General features: G+C 41.2%; 1 protein-coding gene across 1 annotated transcript; it reads right to left on the reverse strand.

The window, feature by feature from the left end:
• Nucleotides 1-6,174: 6,174 nt before the first annotated feature.
• LOC311139888 (serine/threonine-protein kinase 38-like) lies at nt 6,175-17,791 on the reverse strand. Its single transcript, XM_084174885.1, has 13 exons — nt 17,409-17,791; nt 15,551-15,690; nt 12,937-12,988; nt 12,654-12,776; nt 12,251-12,458; nt 9,705-9,859; nt 9,494-9,596; nt 9,306-9,367; nt 8,964-9,081; nt 8,683-8,806; nt 8,066-8,161; nt 7,770-7,861; nt 6,175-7,415 (listed from the first exon to the last, which is right to left on the reverse strand). Exons 2-13 carry the CDS (start codon nt 15,682-15,684, stop codon nt 7,291-7,293), a joined length of 1,392 nt encoding a protein of 463 aa, XP_084031011.1. The 5' UTR covers nt 15,685-15,690; nt 17,409-17,791; the 3' UTR covers nt 6,175-7,290.
• Nucleotides 17,792-19,283: the final 1,492 nt, after the last annotated feature.

Below are 19,283 nucleotides of genomic sequence, written 5' to 3' on the forward strand. Positions count from 1 at the left end.
AGGCTGTGTTTTGGCAAAACGTTTTGCCTTCCCTTGGCGAATATCATAGGCCTGTCTCTGATTGGCAATACGTAAATACAATGACGGGTAAATCATAGGCTACAACCGTGAGACATTATTTATTATTGTGTAGCCTAGGCTGCGCATTGTAGTTCAACATGCGATTTCACAACATCAAATCAAATTTTATTTGTCACATGCGCCGAATACAACAGGTGTGAAATGCTTACAGTGAAATGCTTACTTACAAGCCCTTAACAAACAATACAGTTTTAAGATAGAATACCAAAAGAAATCACAAAAAATACAATATAAAATAATACTAAATAAAAGTAACAAATAATTAAAGAGCAGCAGTAAATGCAAATAGTCTGGGTAGCCATTTGATTAGATGTTCAGGAGTCTTATGGCTTGGGGGTAGAAGCTGTTTAGAAGCCTCTTGGACCTAGACTTGGCGCTCCGGTACCGCTTGCCGTGCGGTAGCAGAGAGAACAGTCTATGAATAGGGTGGCTGGAGTCTTTGACAATCTTTAGGGCCTTCCTCTGACACCGCCTGGTATAGAGGTCCTGGATGGCAGGAAGCTTGGCCCCAGTGATGTACTGGGCCGTATGCATTACTCTCTGTAGTGCCTTGCGGTCGGAGGCCGAGCAGTTGCCATACCAGGCAGTGATGCAACCAGTCAGGATGCTCTCGATGGTGCAGCTGTAGAACCTTTTGAGGATCTGAGGACCCATGCCAAACCTTTTCAGTCTCCTTAGGGGGAATAGGTTTTGTCGTGCCCTCTTCACGACTGTCTTGGTGTGCTTGGACCATGTTAGTTTGTTGGTAATGTGGACACCAAGGAACTTGAAGCTCTCAACCTGCTCCACTACAGCCCCGTCGATGAGAATGAGGGCGTGCTCAGTCCTCTTTTTTTTCCTGTAGTCCACAATCATCTCCTTTGTCTTGATCACGTTGAGGGAGAGGTTGTTGTCCTGGCACCACACGGCCAGGTCTCTGACCTCCTCCCTATAGGCTGTCTCGTTGTTGTCGGTGATCAGGCCTACCACTGTTGTGTCATCAGCAAACTTAATGATGGTGTTGGAGTCGTGCCTGGCCATGCAGTCATGAGTGAACAGGGAGTACAGGAGAGGACTGAGCACGCACCCCTGAGGGGCCCCCGTGTTGACATTCGTCATTTGAATAAAAAGGCACAACTGTATTTGTGTCATCAGTGGCTAAGAAGATCCACCCCATCTGTACAAGTGCATGAACTTCCTACATTAATGTTTGGAAATTAACAAAGGCTACCATCAATAGAATATATAGGCTACGGTAAAAATTTAGGCAAAATATTTTGGGGGGAGATAAGTATATTGGTAATACTTTTTAATAAGCGTAATTAATAATGTATAAATAGTGTATATAGCATTAATACATGCATTTTGTTATTTGTGAACATTTAAAAGCATTATAAGCACTACAATTCAGTAGTAGTGTAGCCCAAAGGCCGGCAGATAGAGATATTGAGTCGTTTCATTTTACTGTCCAAAGGGAATGCATGCACAGGCCATACACAATATCAGTGGAGGCTGCTGAGGGGAGAACGGCTCATAATAATGGCCGGAACGGAGCAAATGGAATGGCATCAAACACCTGGAAACCATGTGTTTGATCTATTTGATACCACTCCACTGATTCCGCTCCAGTCATTGCCACGAGCCCGTTCTCCCCAATTAAGGTGCCACCAACCTCCTGTGATACACATGTATCCCGGTTCATACATAAAACATTCTCTATTCAGGCTCCTTAACTCAATTTAATGGCGAGAAGGTGAGAAAAAAAACAGGAAAAATATGCACTTTCTTTATGAAACACTATTTTCCACCACCTTGCTAGAGGGGCTAGTCCTGGATGTTGTGTATCGCGTTCAGCCAATCAGGTCGCAGCATATTTTTCCTGTTTTTTTCTCACCTTTTCGCCATTAAATCGAGTTAAGGGGGAACGTTGCGCCTTTGCAGCCTGAATGGAGAATGTTTAATGTACGAACCGGTCCATGGGGATACAAGTGTATACATGCCCTTAAGATGGAACGGCTCAATATCGCCATCTGCCGGCCATTGGGCTAGTAGTATAAGCATACAGTATAAAACATGTATAATAGCTTATTCATGAGTTATTATAAAGTGAACCTACATATATATATATATACACACACACACATATACATATATACACATACATATACACATATACATATATATACACATACATATACACATATACATACATATATATATATATATATATATATATATATATCTATATATATATATATATATATATATACACACATACATACATATATATATAGGCCTTATGCATGCTGTAGTGTATAGCCCTTGCTGTTATATACTTACCTGTGCTAGCTTATACAGCCATGGCATTCATATTATAGCAGTGCTATAGCAGACATTTTATTTCTCTGCTTTCCTTTCAGAACCACATAGTTAATGTCAGTTATCACTGGACATGATTCTCAGTTATCTGAACCATGAGTGGTCAGGTGTGTGTGTGTGGATGTGGACATCTTCCATTAAACTCCCCTTAACCTGAACATCCGCCTCATCCTTGTTCTGACCGGACATTCTGTAGTGGTTGCTACCGGCCTTAAAACAGCACCTAAGGTTTCTATTACATTCATGGTCCTTCGATTCTCTACAACACTCCACTCTAAATGTTGCGTTTATATTTTTGTTCAGTATACATACATACAGAACATGTTTCACAAGCACCTGACAAATGAAAACTACGACTTCATTCAGAAACAAGTTGACACTTTTGATAGAATTGTCTGCACTCAACTGATGTTGGTCTTAGCGCAAGTCAATGGCGCACCCTACTGGCATAAGGATCATTTTCAGCTGCAGAAATCTGACTGCATGCTCATTATTTCTTATCCTTAACATTTTGGTCACAGTAAGATAGGAAACCGATATCGTGACTAATCAGTTTGTATCCTTTTTGTACCAATATGGAGCCTGGTTCCCAAAGTTCTAAATCATTCTGGGCTTTGTAGTTTTGGAATCGTTTATTTTCAGTATTTGTGAACTCAAATATTCAAAAGGTTTTGTACATATATAGTTCTACAGTGAATATATTAATTAGCCCATCCATCCTTACTCTACCTATTACACACAAACAACATAAAACACTCATCACATCCTTAGTCAGTGTTCACTGACAGTTACTCCCTTTACCATTCAGTTACACTGGATCATTGTCCTGAGGCAACAGGTAATGGGCATGCAAAACAATGGCCGACTAACGCTAAGATTAGAACCTATTGAAGAAAACAAATCTATAAAACTAAGGTTGCGTTTACACAGGCAGACCAATTATGATCATTTTTTCACTAATTTGTATTTTTTTAACCAATCAGATCATCTCTGAAAAATATCTGATGTGAAAGATCTAATGTGATTGGTCCGAAGACTAATAAGTAGGAAAAATATCAGAATTGGGCTGCCTGTGTAAGACCTTCTGAGACAGAGGCCATTATATGAAGTTCATTTGGTTTTAGCGTGGTACACTTTGTCAGTACAATTTATCCCCTAGTGAAATAGACATCACGGTAGGCTTCCAGTTCAGTCATATCCTCTGTGTGGCTCCCTAACTATTTCATCAAAACAGTGATTATGAATGTAACAAACAAGCAATCTATTGCAAGTATCTATTGCAGTTATACAATATGCACTACAATCGCTTGGTCCAACTGTCTTCAAGACCATAATGTAGAGTTGCCTATATTATGAGAATGTACCTATGGAATATACTGTTGTTTGCTGTGAAAGACAGTTTAACTAATTATTTACTCGATGGATATCAAGTCATATCTACACAAATATATATTTTTTGTGTATTCGATACCAAATAATTATCTTCCATCCAAGGAAATCCTCTTGCGGTCTCCTTTTCCAGGAATAGGAAACAACAGGGTTCATTAAAACACTAGCACATACCTCACAGGAAAAAAATTGTTGGCAAAATAACCAGGTTTCCATCCAACCTTTTTATGCGAGTAAAGTAAATGTTGGATAAAACATATGACGACACATTTGACGGTAAACTTTACAAATGTCGACAAAACAAAATACGCTAGATCTTTGTGCGGGTAAAATTAATTAAGCTATAAATGGCGGCGGAAACCCCTTTATGGGCATGTATTGATATAATGAACATCATATCGAAGTGAACTTGGAGTCACGCGATGATATTGCGTGGTCCTCCCAATACGACACGGGAAAGCATGCAGTTTATTACGCTACAGATTAAATAAATTATGAACTAAACCCGTGGTGAAAGTGCACAATGATGAGTTTGATCCTCCTTTCCAATAAATATCGAGGGTCTTACTCTGGAAAGACGATCGATGCTTGGCTGCCATTAATATATATATATATACATATACACACACATCTTGCTCTTATCCATAATAATGTTATCATGTAGGTATATACAAGCTGTTGGCTAGAGCGCACGTGCCAAGACCAGAGTGGGCACATTCACTACATAACGCCTCCTGTAGCTCTGTTGGTAGAGCATGGTGCTTGCAACGCCATGGTTGTGGGTTCGATTCCCACGGGGGGCCTGTATGAAAAAATATATGCACTCACTAACTGTACGTCGCTCTGGATAAGAGCGTCTGCTAAATGACTAAAATGTAAAATAACGCAACATTTGTTGTGACAAAACCATCAGCACAGCTGAAAATGCGTACATGGCAATTTAACCAGCAAAAAATATTTTATGTGCCCTACGTCATCACGCACAGCCTTTTCTCCACAAGTCAATTTGATGGAAACCTCTCAGGTGGGAAAATACACATTGTTTTTATGCGGACTTGAAAATAATCGCATGAAAATCTGTCTCCAATTGGATGGAAACCTAGCTACTGTCAGCATTTTGTGCAAATCCTCTTCCACACATACACAACCCCTTCCTGCTCCCTCCCAGTGCCAACCCAGGGAAATTAAAACCAAAGCATAGCCTGTTTATTGAAGGGTAAGGAAACCAATGTGTCATTTTGTAATCTTGGTGAACTACCCCTTTAATATATTTTGCAACATGTTCCGGTTAAAGACTGAGGAACAAATGCATCAAATAATGAATTTGAGGGAAACTACTTTTTATAAAATGTACATTAACTCTTCTTCTCTATGTAAACAATATTAGTTTTTATTTCCCTTCTTGAATAATTTACAAGTTAAAGGGTAACTTCGGGATTTTGTCAATGAGGCCCTTTATCTACTTCCCCAGAGTCAGATTAAGTCGTGGATACCATTTTTATGCCTCTGTGTCCAGAATGAAGGAAGTTAGAGGTAGTTTCGCGAGCTAATGCTAACTAGCGTTAGCGCAATGACTGGAAGGAATTGGGTATCTGCTAGCATTGTTATATTTTAGGTATTTCGTTTTAGTCATCAACACTTTAATTTGTCATGACACCCTAATTTGTGATGTGTTTGGGTGTTCACTACTGCAAACATTTGGGGATTTAGCAATTTGTTCATTGTCAAAATAAATCATTTGATACATTGATTTTATTATAATAATAATAATATTTTACACCTGCTCCAGATCACATAGCCTTTGAACTTTGACCTGTGCCAGATAGCCAGGGCAACATTACATGTGTTTAGTTTATTGAATATGCAAGTTGTGCTGACCACCTCAGCACAACTAAATCAGAATCGCTGAAATGTTTGACACCTATATTTGAATATCTATATGAAATCACACACAGCGGGGGTTCAGTAAAGTTTAGGAAATGTTGACTATAAAACGTACATTTAATTGAAAATGTAGTTCCTATCTTAAATGGATGAATTTAGGTGAGCGATGTGAAGTGGAGATCAAACATGAATTCCGATGTACTTTAAAAAAAAGGTGCCATCTGATATTTGTCAATAAATTTGAACAGAAATGTAACTACTGTAAAGTTAGACTCAGCGAAATGGCATTGCCACGAGCAGCACCGCAGATATTGAGATGAGCGAGATGCAAGATGTCACTCTCCCGCAGTCACACACAGCATCTGCACATGTGCCGGGGTTCGCTTCATACCGTATACAGCGTGGTAGCCACGGGACCAAAAAAGCAGAGAAGTTGAGCCTCACGCTTCAACGCTCTTAGTTGTGGAAATTGACCCAATATGCCGTTTACTTTCTGCATCTACGTCATATTGCTACCTTTAAGCATTAATAGCATTGCATTTTAATTGACATCCATGACTTGTCCTCTAACTTGCAAAAACAAATCTGCTTATACATTAGTTTCTAATCTCAACCACTAGAATACAACACTTTTCTATGAATCTTTCACACCATTAAATAATTTATAGATCTATTAATTCCAGATTATCAAGGCATTAAATAGATACAATGGATTAATCCCAGAGCAATAGATACATGTACGTATGGCTCACCATACTCCATGTTGGCAGCGAACGTTCCATGACAGAAGGATTATTATTTGCATTGTAACTAGAATGAAAACAGTATTGAAACTTTTTGACTAACGTGGCACCCATAAAAGACTTGAAACCTTAGAACTTTGTATATCTACAAGTTTAGCAAACAACGTTACTTAACATTAACTATATGCATTTTTCTTCAGTCATATGAGGTCACTAGGATAACCACCAACCGCTCCCCCCAACGAATACCCTGTGTGTGGGGGTCCTTCTACAGCATTTTAGACCCTGCAAATCAGTGTGTAAACATGCAGATACGATGGTTGCGTTCCCCGCTCAGACGTTGCATGCATCAACCAATGGTTGTGTACCACATAATTGACTGTGCCGTCGCCGGGCACCAGATTGCTATAACATATGATGTGGTTAGCCGATAGGTAAAATACTTATCCAGGTGTTGTAAGATCTGGCATGCGTCAGCAACGCCTGGGCAGAGGAACGCGTCCGTTGATTTAGTCACCTAGTAGTAGTCGCTTCAAAGGGGGAAGTTCCATTTTTTCAGGATGAGGAACCATCTAACATTAAGTTGTAAAACACAAACTTCCCCTTTAACAGCCCAAGAGGCCTAAGACAAAAGACGATACATGTGTTATTTATATCCCTGTGACTCTTGCCATTGTCTGGTGCCTGGTGGATCTCTGGTCAATCAGGGAAGCCCTGGTGAAGCATGAAACCAAGAAGCTCCTCATCCTTCTTGATCCTGTGCTTTCAGCACAGCAGGGGTTTACCGCCCAACCCTGTGTCCACATTGTCTCTCCCATTTTCCCCCATGCCCTCATTAGGCCTTCCCTGCCTTCATGTAGGTGGGGATGGTGCCTCGCTGAGTCAGCCCCTCAAACCTCTTGTAGGTGTAGTTCAGGAACACCCAGTCCTTGGATTTGTCTGGCTCAGTCACGTTGGAAACTGAAACAACAAGATTGTAAATGATATACAACAGTGTATTACGGTTAATACCAGTGTTAGTCTCCTCCCTGCCACTAGAGGGCAACACTGAATAGGACATTAATCTAGATCTCAGCTGTAGGAATGTGTGAATAACAACAGGAATATGGGTCCTATTTAATCTAAATTAGAGATGAGCTGGAGATGATGACTCAGATTCCTGTGCACCAAAGCAAACTTGCACTGCAGCACAAATGTTTCTTCTGCTTTAATAGTTTTTACATTTTTATCATTCATTTCATGCTGATTGTGAAGAACTTTGAGCTGCTTTTTATGTATGAAAAGGTGTAATAGAGACAAAGTGATTATTATTACCTGGCTGAAGGATGTCTGATTCTGGGAACTCATCAAAGTTCGATGTGTCATCGATGCTCTTGATCTCAATGGAGATGGCGGCTGGTCTTTCCCTATGGAAGGAAGGCAAATGTGAGCCGTTGGTCTATTTAAAACCTTTTTCCTAATGCATTTTGCTGAAACGCATCAAAGACAACCCAATGAAGGCTAAGTGACTTGTCTTTTTTTTGGCTGTGATTGCATGTTATACCTCATTTAAGATATTGCCATCCCACATGCTTAGACACACACACAAGTACTGAAGAACAAACACGTACCTGATGTGTTCCCAGTCCACAGGCTCAAAGAAGGCGTGACTCTTCATCTCCTCAACACTCACAGCACCAACACGGTTCTCAGCATCATTACAGTACCTGCAATGGGTTCATGTTGTTGGAACACCAAAGCCTTTGTTTCACAAAAGAGGAAATCCATTGCGCTGAAATAAAATGTCTACTTCACTGCAGTTTGATACTGCGTGTTTTTGTGGATGTGAATGGAATAATTTGTGTGATCATTTGATGGTGTACCAGACTGAGAAAAGCATTTCAGTAACTCATCCTGCAGATATGTGACTTACAATCTAATTATAATGCATTAGAGGACATGTCATTAGCATGTATGACCCCCTTATGTCTTATTATCATCTTATAATGATCATGATTGAGTAACAGCTATTTTGAGTCAGTTTCAAATTTGCTAGGTAGGGATACATAGGCCTAACTAATAAGATTTATAATAAGACATTATAAAAGGCTCATACATGTTTATAACAGGTACTAAAGCATTATACCAGTAAAGTTTTATAATATTTTTTTCCTAAGAGGACAATAAACTCTGATATATACACACACACACCAGCGGATATCCTATAAGGTTTCATATGACCACCAACCTGAGAATCAAGTCCTTGGCCCTCTCCGAGATGGGCACCTCGGGGGGGAAGACTAAGGTCTCCTTCCAGTTCATCACCTTCCTATAAGTCTCCTGGGGTGTCTCAGAACAGAACGGGGGGTACCCTGAGAGAGACACCAGGAGAGAATGTCAGTTTGTTACAAATTAGGACCAATGAGTTAGCCAGCTAACTTCCTTAAATATTCTTAAATAACGTCATAGGAGTTCATAATGAAACACAGACTTGGGCATGGTGTAATTGACTCGGTTACATAGACATACCTATCAGCATCTCATACATGATGACCCCCAGAGACCACCAGTCACAGAGCTTGTTGTATCCCGTCTGCAGGAACACCTCTGGGGCAATGTAGTCCGGTGTTCCCACTGTGGAGTAGGCCTGTTGGTAAAACACAAACAGATGGGGAGACACTAATAAGAAGAAAAAAAAACCAAAGGCTATATTATTGGCTGTGCTTGTTTCACAGCACAAGGTCTGTGGTGCTCAGAGGATCCTTAATAAAACATCCATGAGATCCCTGAGAGGGATCCTACTCAAAGGACCAATGGGAAAGATATAATGGGCGGTACAATATATAGTCTCTCACATGCACAAACTCTTACCAGTTGCCTCCGGTTCTTCTTCCATGTCTCTGCTTTCCTCTTTGAGTTCATGTTTTGGAAGGCTGTGGAATATTGCAAGTTCAAAGACATGGCAGTGTTCTACCATAAAAACGACTGAATAAACAAATTCTATTTTGTCTGAATGAAAATAAAAGTTAATGATTCACAGGTTGTAAAGAGTGACTCACAGAAGTCACTGGGAGGGTTGTGTGTGAGGTTCCTGTAGAACTCTGTACGGTGGGCCTTCTTCAGTCCCGTACACAGACCAAAATCAGACAGTTTTACATGGCCCTGCAATACGAACTTTGTAAGTGAATGCTTCTCTGTGTGTTAGTCTCTGAGCATGTGTCTGTATCTGTTTGTGTACAGTGGTAGGCCTGGACCAGGCCAGTGTCTCACCCTGGAGTCCAGAAGCAGGTTATCAGGTTTGATGTCTCTGTGGATGAATCCCAGCTGGTGAATGGAGTCGATGGCCAGGACAGTCTCAGCAATGTAGAACTGGGTGGCCTCTTCAGACAGGGTGTCCTTTTTCATCAGCAGGGTCATCATGTCACCTGCACATCGAATTGATATTAATAACACTGTGACACTATGCCACTAACCCCCTCGTTTTTGACATGATGTAGGTAACAGATGGCCAATTAAATTAAAGTATATAATAACAGTATACACTGAGTGGCCAGTTTATTAGGTACAGCCATCTAGTACCAGGTCAGACCCCAATTTGCCTCCAGAACAGCCTGAATTCATCGGGGCATGGATACTACAAGGTGTGGCGTTCAAACTTCGCACAATTGGTATCAAGAAAAACATTCCCCACACCAGTACACCACCTGCCTGTACCGTTGACACCAGGGAGGATGGGGCCATGGACTCATGCTGCTTATGCCAAAACCTGACTACCATCAGCATGACGTAACAGGAACCGGGATTTGTCTCACCAAATTACACTCGTTCTTCATTACACTCAATGGAGTATTTGACATAGGCTTACCAGTCGCGGCAAGGAATACCAGTCGCGGCAAATGCCGCAGGCTGCTGGTAAACGTTCTTGACTTAGAGTTTACACTTCCTCTTTCAATTATAATGTGGGGAGGTCAGAATAATGAAATACTATCAACCAAATTTATTCATTGACTGCTTCTCCTTGCCATTATCATTCACCAGATAAGATATGAAAATAGTTTTTATTGCTAAAATGATGGGAAAGTAAAGGTTAAAGAACCCTGCTCTAGATGTCTCTCTGTACAATGTGTAATGTGACTATATTTTATTCCCTGTAATTATACAGTGGGGGAAAAAAGTATTTAGTCAGCCACCAATTGTGCAAGTTCTCCCACTTAAAAATATGAGAGGCCTGTAATTTTCATCATAGGTACACGTCAACTATGACAGACAAAATGAGAAAAATAAAATCCAGAAAATCACATTGTAGGATTTTTAATGAATTTATTTGCAAATTATGGTAGAAAATAAGTATTTGGTCAATAACAAAAGTTTCTCAATACTTTGTTATATACCCTTTGTTGGCAATGACACAGGTCAAACGTTTTCTGTAAGTCTTCACAAGGTTTTCACACACTGTTGCTGGTATTTTGGCCCATTCCTCCATGCAGATCTCCTCTAGAGCAGGGATGTTTTGGGGCTGTCGCTAGGCAACACGGACTTTCAACTCCCTCCAAAGATTTTCTATGGGGTTGAGATCTGGAGACTGGCTAGGCCACTCCAGGACCTTGAAATGCTTCTTACGAAGCCACTCCTTCGTTGCCCGGGCGGTGTGTTTGGGATCATTGTCATGCTGAAAGACCCAGCCACGTTTCATCTTCAATGCCCTTGCTGATGGAAGGAGGTTTTCACTCAAAATCTCACGATACATGGCCCCATTCATTCTTTCCTTTACACGGATCAGTCGTCCTGGTCCCTTTGCAGAAAAACAGCCCCAAAGCATGATGTTTCTACCCCCATGCTTCACAGTAGGTATGGTGTTCTTTGGATGCAACTCGCATTCTTTGTCCTCCAAACACGACGAGTTGAGTTTTTACCAAAAAGTTATATTTTGGTTTCATCTGACATTCTCCCAATCCTCTTCTGGATCATCCAAATGCACTCTAGCAAACTTCAGACGGGCCTGGACATGTACTGGCTTAAGCAGGGGGACATGTCTTGCACTGCAGGATTTGAGTCCCTGGCGGCGTAGTGTGTTACTGATGGTAGGCTTTGTTACTTTGGTCCCAGCTCTCTGCAGGTCATTCACTAGGTCCCCCCGTGTGGTTCTGGGATTTTTGCTCACCGTTCTTGTGATCATTTTGACCCCACGGGGTGAGATCTTGCGTGGAGCCCCAGATCGAGGGAGATTATCAGTGGTCTTGTATGTCTTCCATTTCCTAATAATTGCTCCCACAGTTAAATTTCTTCAAACCAAGCTGCTTACCTATTGCAGATTCAGTCTTCCCAGCCTGGTGCAGGTCTACAATTTTGTTTCTGGTGTCCTTTGACAGCTCTTTGGTCTTGGCCATAGTGGAGTTTGGAGTGTGACTGTTTGAGGTTGTGGACAGGTGTCTTTTATACTGATAACAAGTTCAAACAGGTGCCATTAATACAGGTAACGAGTGGAGGACAGAGGAGCCTCTTAAAGAAGAAGTTACAGGTCTGTGAGAGCCAGAAATCTTGCTTGTTTGTAGGTGACCAAATACTTATTTTCCACCATCATTTGCAAATAAATTCATTAAAAATCCTACAATGTGATTTTCTGGATTTTTTTTCCTCAATTTGTCTGTCATAGTTGACGTTTACCTATGATGAAAATTACAGGCCTCTCATCTTTTTAAGAGGGAGAACTTGCACAATTGGTGGCTGACTAAATACTTTTTTCCCCCACTGTATCTAAAAAAACATTTTTTTAAATGTAATTTGTGGAGGGAGACTGGCCAGCAAGAGAAACCCACCTCCAGGTAGAAACTCCATGATGAGGTAGAGGTTCCTCTTATCCTGGAAACTGTAGAACATCTTGACCACCCAGGCCCCGTCTGCCTCCACCAAGATGTCCCTCTCTGCCCGAATATGAGCCACCTGCTCCTTCTCCAACATGTCAGCTTTCCTCAAGATCTTCATGGCATATATGTGCCCGGTGTCTTTTTTCTGCACCAAGCGGACCTGATGACAAACGTATGAGTCACACATGAGTATGCCACATTAGTTGCTAGCTGCTTTATAAACGAGTGATCAGACCAACCTATGCATTGCAAACTTCTCAGTAAAGACCATATTAATCCACAAATCAATACCAGCATACACTCAAAGGTCCATATAAAGAAAATAAACTGAAGAGAGAGAGCTATCATAACACACCTCTCCAAAGGCGCCTCTACCAATGACCTTTAGTGACTCAAAGTCATCCAGGCCCAGCCGGGTCCTCTTCAGCCGCAGGAACTCTGTCTCCTTCCTGGCGTGCTGGGAACGTCGCATTACCTTCTGTTGAGAAACATGGGCACAGAGACACAGATGATCAGTTCCATTTGGTTTCCTCCAAAATAGTAGACATGACAAACACGTAAAGAAAGTGCTACCCATGATATTGAATCCAATCCATTATTAGAATTAAAGCCATCATTCCACAGGAGTGGAGGATTACCTCTTCATCTATCAAGCCATCCTCATCCATGACTTTCTCCAGCTTCTTCTGCCTGGAAAAATAGAGGAACATGCAGGTATTCTGAAACACTCTACCCCAGTCTAGTTATTCTGAAACAGTCTACCCCAGTCTAGTTATTCTGAAACACTCTACCCAGTCTAGTTATTCTGAAACAGTCTAGTTATTCTGAAACACTCTACCCAGTCTAGTTATTCTGAAACAGTCTACCCAGTCTAGTTATTCTGAAACAGTCTAGTTATTCTGAAACACTCTACCCAGTCTAGTTATTCTGAAACAGTCTACCCCAGTCTAGTTATTCTGAAACAGTCTACCCCAGTCTAGTTATTCTGAAACAGTCTACCCCAGTCTAGTTATTCTGAAACAGTCTACCCCGTCTAGTTATTCTGAAACAGTCTACCCCGTCTAGTTATTCTGAAACAGTCTACCCCAGTCTAGTTATTCTGAAACAGTCTACCCCAGTCTAGTTATTCTGAAACAGTCTACCCCGTCTAGTTATTCTGAAACAGTCTACCCCGTCTAGTTATTCTGAAACAGTCTACCCCGTCTAGTTATTCTGAAACAGTCTACCCCGTCTAGTTATTCTGAAACAGTCTACCCCAGTCTAGTTATTCTGAAACAGTCTACCCCAGTCTAGTTATTCTGAAACAGTCTACCCCAGTCTAGTTATTCTGAAACAGTCTACCCCGTCTAGTTATTCTGAAACAGTCTACCCCGTCTAGTTATTCTGAAACAGTCTACCCCAGTCTAGTTATTCTGAAACAGTCTACCCCGTCTAAGTTATTCTGAAACAGTCTACCCCGTCTAAGTTATTCTGAAACAGTCTAGTTATTATGAAACAGTCTACCCCAGTCTAGTTATTCTGAAACAGTCTACCCCGTCTAGTTATTCTGAAACAGTCTACCCCGTCTAGTTATTCTGAAACAGTCTACCCAGTCTAGTTATTCTGAAACAGTCTAGTTATTCTGAAACACTCTACCCCAGTCTAGTTATTCTGAAACAGTCTACCCCAGTCTAGTTATTCTGAAACAGTCTACCCCAGTCTAGTTATTCTGAAACAGTCTACCCCAGTCTAGTTATTCTGAAACAGTCTACCCCGTCTAGTTATTCTGAAACAGTCTACCCCGTCTAGTTATTCTGAAACAGTCTACCCCAGTCTAGTTATTCTGAAACAGTCTACCCCAGTCTAGTTATTCTGAAACAGTCTACCCCAGTCTAGTTATTCTGAAACAGTCTACCCCGTCTAGTTATTCTGAAACAGTCTACCCCGTCTAGTTATTCTGAAACAGTCTACCCCAGTCTAGTTATTCTGAAACAGTCTACCCCGTCTAAGTTATTCTGAAACAGTCTACCCCGTCTAGTTATTCTGAAACAGTCTACCCCGTCTAGTTATTCTGAAACAGTCTACCCCAGTCTAGTTATTCTGAAACAGTCTACCCCGTCTAAGTTATTCTGAAACAGTCTACCCCGTCTAAGTTATTCTGAAACAGTCTAGTTATTATGAAACAGTCTACCCCAGTCTAGTTATTCTGAAACAGTCTACCCCGTCTAGTTATTCTGAAACAGTCTACCCCGTCTAGTTATTCTGAAACAGTCTACCCAGTCTAGTTATTCTGAAACAGTCTACCCAGTCTAGTTATTCTGAAACAGTCTACCCAGTCTAGTTATTCTGAAACAGTCTACCACAGTCTAGTTATTCTGAAACAGTCTACCCCAGTCTAGTTATTCTGAAACAGTCTACCCAGTCTAGTTATTCTGAAACAGTCTACCCCGTCTAGATATTCTGAAACAGTCTACCCCGTCTAGTTATTCTGAAACAGTCTACCCCAGTCTAGTTATTCTGAAACAGTCTACCCCAGTCTAGTTATTCTGAAACAGTCTACCCCGTCTAGTTATTCTGAAACAGTCTACCCCGTCTAGTTATTCTGAAACAGTCTACCCCGTCTAGTTATTCTGAAACAGTCTACCCCAGTCTAGTTATTCTGAAACAGTCTACCCCAGTCTAGTTATTCTGAAACAGTCTACCCCGTCTAGTTATTCTGAAACAGTCTACCCCGTCTAGTTATTCTGAAACAGTCTACCCCGTCTAGTTATTCTGAAACAGTCTACCCAGTCTAGTTATTCTGAAACAGTCTACCCAGTCTAGTTATTCTGAAACAGTCTACCCCGTCTAGGCGGTGGTGGCGGCGTTGTCTTTCATGATCATCTATCAACATTTTTCAGACATAAAACTGTGATGATTGTTAATGATTAAAGTGCCATTTCTACTCCAAATGTTATGGTCGCTATATAGCCTACCCTGAGAGTTATTGTTGTCTGTTACAGTTTCACCCACCGTAGAAGAAATGTCCTATGGGAGCCACCGTACTTTGGCTAAACAGTTGTGATTGTGATGCTAGCTCACGAACGTGAGGATGCTCGGGTTAGAATAAACCCCAGCCATTTTATAAAGAACAAAGTCTCTCTCGTTCTTTCAACATAACAACCCACTATTTGGGTCCTCTTAAAATGATCCTAAACAAGCTTGCGTTGCCAAATGCAAATATTCTGAACACCTGGCTGTCACATGCATGGGTGGCCTATAGGAGACACGTACCTCGTCTCTCGCTCCTCGTGCTGTGTCAGCAGAGTGCTGTAGAAGTTCTCCAGTGTCAGCTTGGCCACGGTCACCCTCTCTCGGGTGTGGTTGCTCATGGGAAGGGCAGCTGCAGTCCCTCCCGTCATGGCCATACTATCCTGTTGAGCAAACAATGACTGACTGAGGCCCAATACACATTTACTGATATTCAACATAAGCCTACTGTACATCCAATAGCTTTTAGTTCTATTTTAGTAATATCTGAGAGACATTGTATTGCTACGGAGTCCCTTACTAGCAGTGAGAAGCCTGTTTTAACTTGTCTTTGTGTAATACAGACCAGTGATGGCCACTCTAATACATCTAATGTTACTGCTGTACATATTCTTAGTATATCTTGTGTAAATTCATTCGGTGTCTATACGTATAGATTACATCTGGATGACAGTATGAAAATGTATGCACTCACTAACTGTAAGTCGCTCTGGATAAGAGCGTCTGCTAAAAATGACAATAAATAAATAAATAAATTTAAAAAATGTTAGTGCTATTTGGGTTGTTAGGTTAATTGGATTCATTTGGACATTTCTTGATTTGTTTAAATCTTTTATTATTTGTGTACTTGTTTGACATTTTACTGCATTGTTAGGAGCTAGTAACATAAGCATTTCCCTGCACCCGCTATAACATTTGCTAAACTGTGTACGCAACCAAAAAACGTTGATTTGAAGCAAGTTCACTATGTTTCTTGAAAGACAGGTGCAGATAGAGAGGCCATTGTGTGCAGTGGGGAAAAAAGGAAACTTAACAAACATGCAATCAAGAAACCAAGTGGTCTCCACCCTGTGAGTCAGCACCGGACAGGAAGCAACTCCCCTTCAGCATGAAAAGACCCAGTCATGATGCCAGAGGGAGGGGGGACTGTCTGGGACACACACACAGCCAAGAACAACACCAAGCTCCATGCCCTCAGCTACATATCAATAGGCAGTGAGGAAGAGTGTCTTGGGGGACTGGTCACTGGGGTTGAGCTCATGTACCAGTCCAATGGATCACAACAGAATTTCCAATGCCTGTTTTCATGAGTTGTGCACCAGGATCTGGCTGCCTAATACTTCACCCTTGAAATGTGCACTACATAGTCAGTTTCCTTCTGCTTCACCTATGCAAAGGCCATCTTTAATTATACTATTAGGCATATCAATTTAGCAAGCATGACATATTGTATTTTCTGAGATTTAAGCTAATGGTTAATACTAGTAGTAATGTCCTTTATTGTGTGGATTTCATACATTCTGTATCTCATCACTATTACTCAGGCATGATTGAAATTGGGATATTTCTGATGGCCTTACCAAAGCTTGTGAATTGTGATGTTTGATTTGATACAAGTGTTTCCGAGGTCCCATAGTTTTTTGAGAATTTTGAACTATTGAATTTGATGCATAACTAGATCCAAAATAGAAAATGATTGGACTGTAATGTAGGGAGATTTTCCTTCATTCAATTCAATTCCAATGACTCAAAGTCTATAAGAGGATGCCCATGATGAGGATGTTGCTTATGTGGCGCTTGTGTTTATAATAAGGACTGTACGAGCAGGTGATGATGAATACGTCATTGCCATGATTTGTGCATTGTGTTGCGTAACCAACAGACGTAAACATGACAAAACACAGGTATGTATGCAACGAGACAGGTCTGCCAAAGAGAACATAACTATTTAATGCTGTCGTTGCATTTTAACGTGTAGGCTAGGTGTAGGCTGTCTATGTATTGATAGTTGCCGGTCTACGTTGACCATAATGTCAAAACTATCCCGAAAAGCCCTCTCAGTAGACAGACAGACTTGGGTGTAATAATAGCTTTTACCTACCTCAGTATCCTGTTCCAGAGTCAATTGATGGCTAGGCTAGTTGCCCAGCCCTGCTCCAATTTGACAGAATATAGGTCCGTAAATTTGGCTAGGGGATGAGGGGAAAGACCCAACGTTAGGTACTAGCTATCTAGCTAGCTTCACACACTGCAAACACGGACTGTGTATGGAGAAAATAAAAGACTCGAGTCAATGACAACTATTTCTGACATTTAACAAGACTACAAGGGTTTGGTAAGCGCTGCTCGTCTCCATTCATCCATCTTCGACCTCGAATCCTCCCTGTAAATAGTAAAATAACCAATTACTCCCGGAATGGATGCACTAAAAACATAACGCTCACACGCCACACAAATTAATGCTACAGAAATTGCACCTAGATTAGCCAATAGAAGAATATACAATTAAACGAATGTTCATTTTAACCAATCGGTCGTGGAAATATTGGGGGACGTAACCTAGCTATCTACCAATCAGATGAAAGTAATATGCCTTCTTTCAGGTCCGTCCACGGGTTTACGCGGAGCATGGTTGCGTTCATTGTAGCATGGTTGCTTACATTGTAGTAATTGAAAGTACAGTACATTACAGGAAACCTATTTTAACAATCGGACAGGACTGCAATGTAGGCAGCCTGGAACACTTCTCACGTCTATTGTTTCCCAGATAGTGAGGGATTTCTATTAATGTCCGGGGTGAATCGGGTTAGCGTTGATTGCATTCGTTTTGGAACTGGGCTACCTCCCGGGCATGAGTCAGGTGCCCCATTTTGACAGATGGCGAGGTCAGTTCAAAACAAAAGTGATGTCCAGTACCAGTCAAATGTTTGGACACACCTACTCATTCAAGGGTTTTTCTTTATTTTTACATTGTAGAATAATAGTGAAGACATCAAAACTATGAAATAACACATATGGAATCATGTAGTAACAAAAAAAAGTGTTAAACAAATCAAAATATGTTATATTTTAGATTCTTCAAAGTAGCCATCCTTTGCCTTGATGACAGCTTTGCGCACGCTTGGCATTCTCTCAACCAGCTTCACCTGGAATAATTTTCCAACAGTCTTGAAGGAGTTCCCACATATGCAGAGCACTTGTTGGCTGCTTTTCCTTCACTCTGCAGTCTAACTCATCCCAAACCATCTCAATTGGGTTGAGGTTGGGTGATTGTGGAGCCAAGGTCATCTGATGCAGCATTCCATCACTCTCCTTCTTGGTCAAATAGCCCTTAAACAGCCTGGAGGTGTGTTCGGTCATTGTCCTGTTGAAAAACAAATGATAGTCCCACTAAGCGCAAACCAGATGGGATGGCGTATCGCTGCAGAATGCTGTGGTAGCCATGCTGGTTAAGTGTGCCATGAATTCCAAATAAATCACAGATAGTATCACCAGCAAAGCACCCCCACACCTCCTCCTCCATGCTTCACGGTGGGAACCACACGTGGAGATCAACCGTTCACCTACTCTGCGTCTCACAAAGACACGGCGGTTGGAACCAAAAATCTCTAATTTGGACTCATCAGACCAAACGACAGATTTCCACCGGTCTAATGTCCATTGCTTGTGTTTTTTGGCCCAAGCAAGTCTTCTTCTTATTGGTGTTCTTTAGTAGTGGTTTGACACTTGGAAGAAACTTGAAAAGTTATTGAAATGTTCCGTATTGACTGACCTTTGTGTCTTAAAGGAATGATGGACTGTCGTTTCTCTTTGCTTATTTGAGCTGTTCTTGCCATAACATGGACTTGGTCTTCTACCAAATAGGGCTATCTTCTGTATACCACCCCTACCTTGTCACAACACAACTGATTGGCTCAAACGCATTAAGGAAAGAAATTCCACAAATTAACTTTTAACAAGGCACACCTGTTAATTG

This window comes from Coregonus lavaretus, assembly GCF_964263955.1.
Source record: "Coregonus lavaretus genome assembly, chromosome: 13".
NCBI lineage: Eukaryota > Metazoa > Chordata > Actinopteri > Salmoniformes > Salmonidae > Coregonus > Coregonus lavaretus.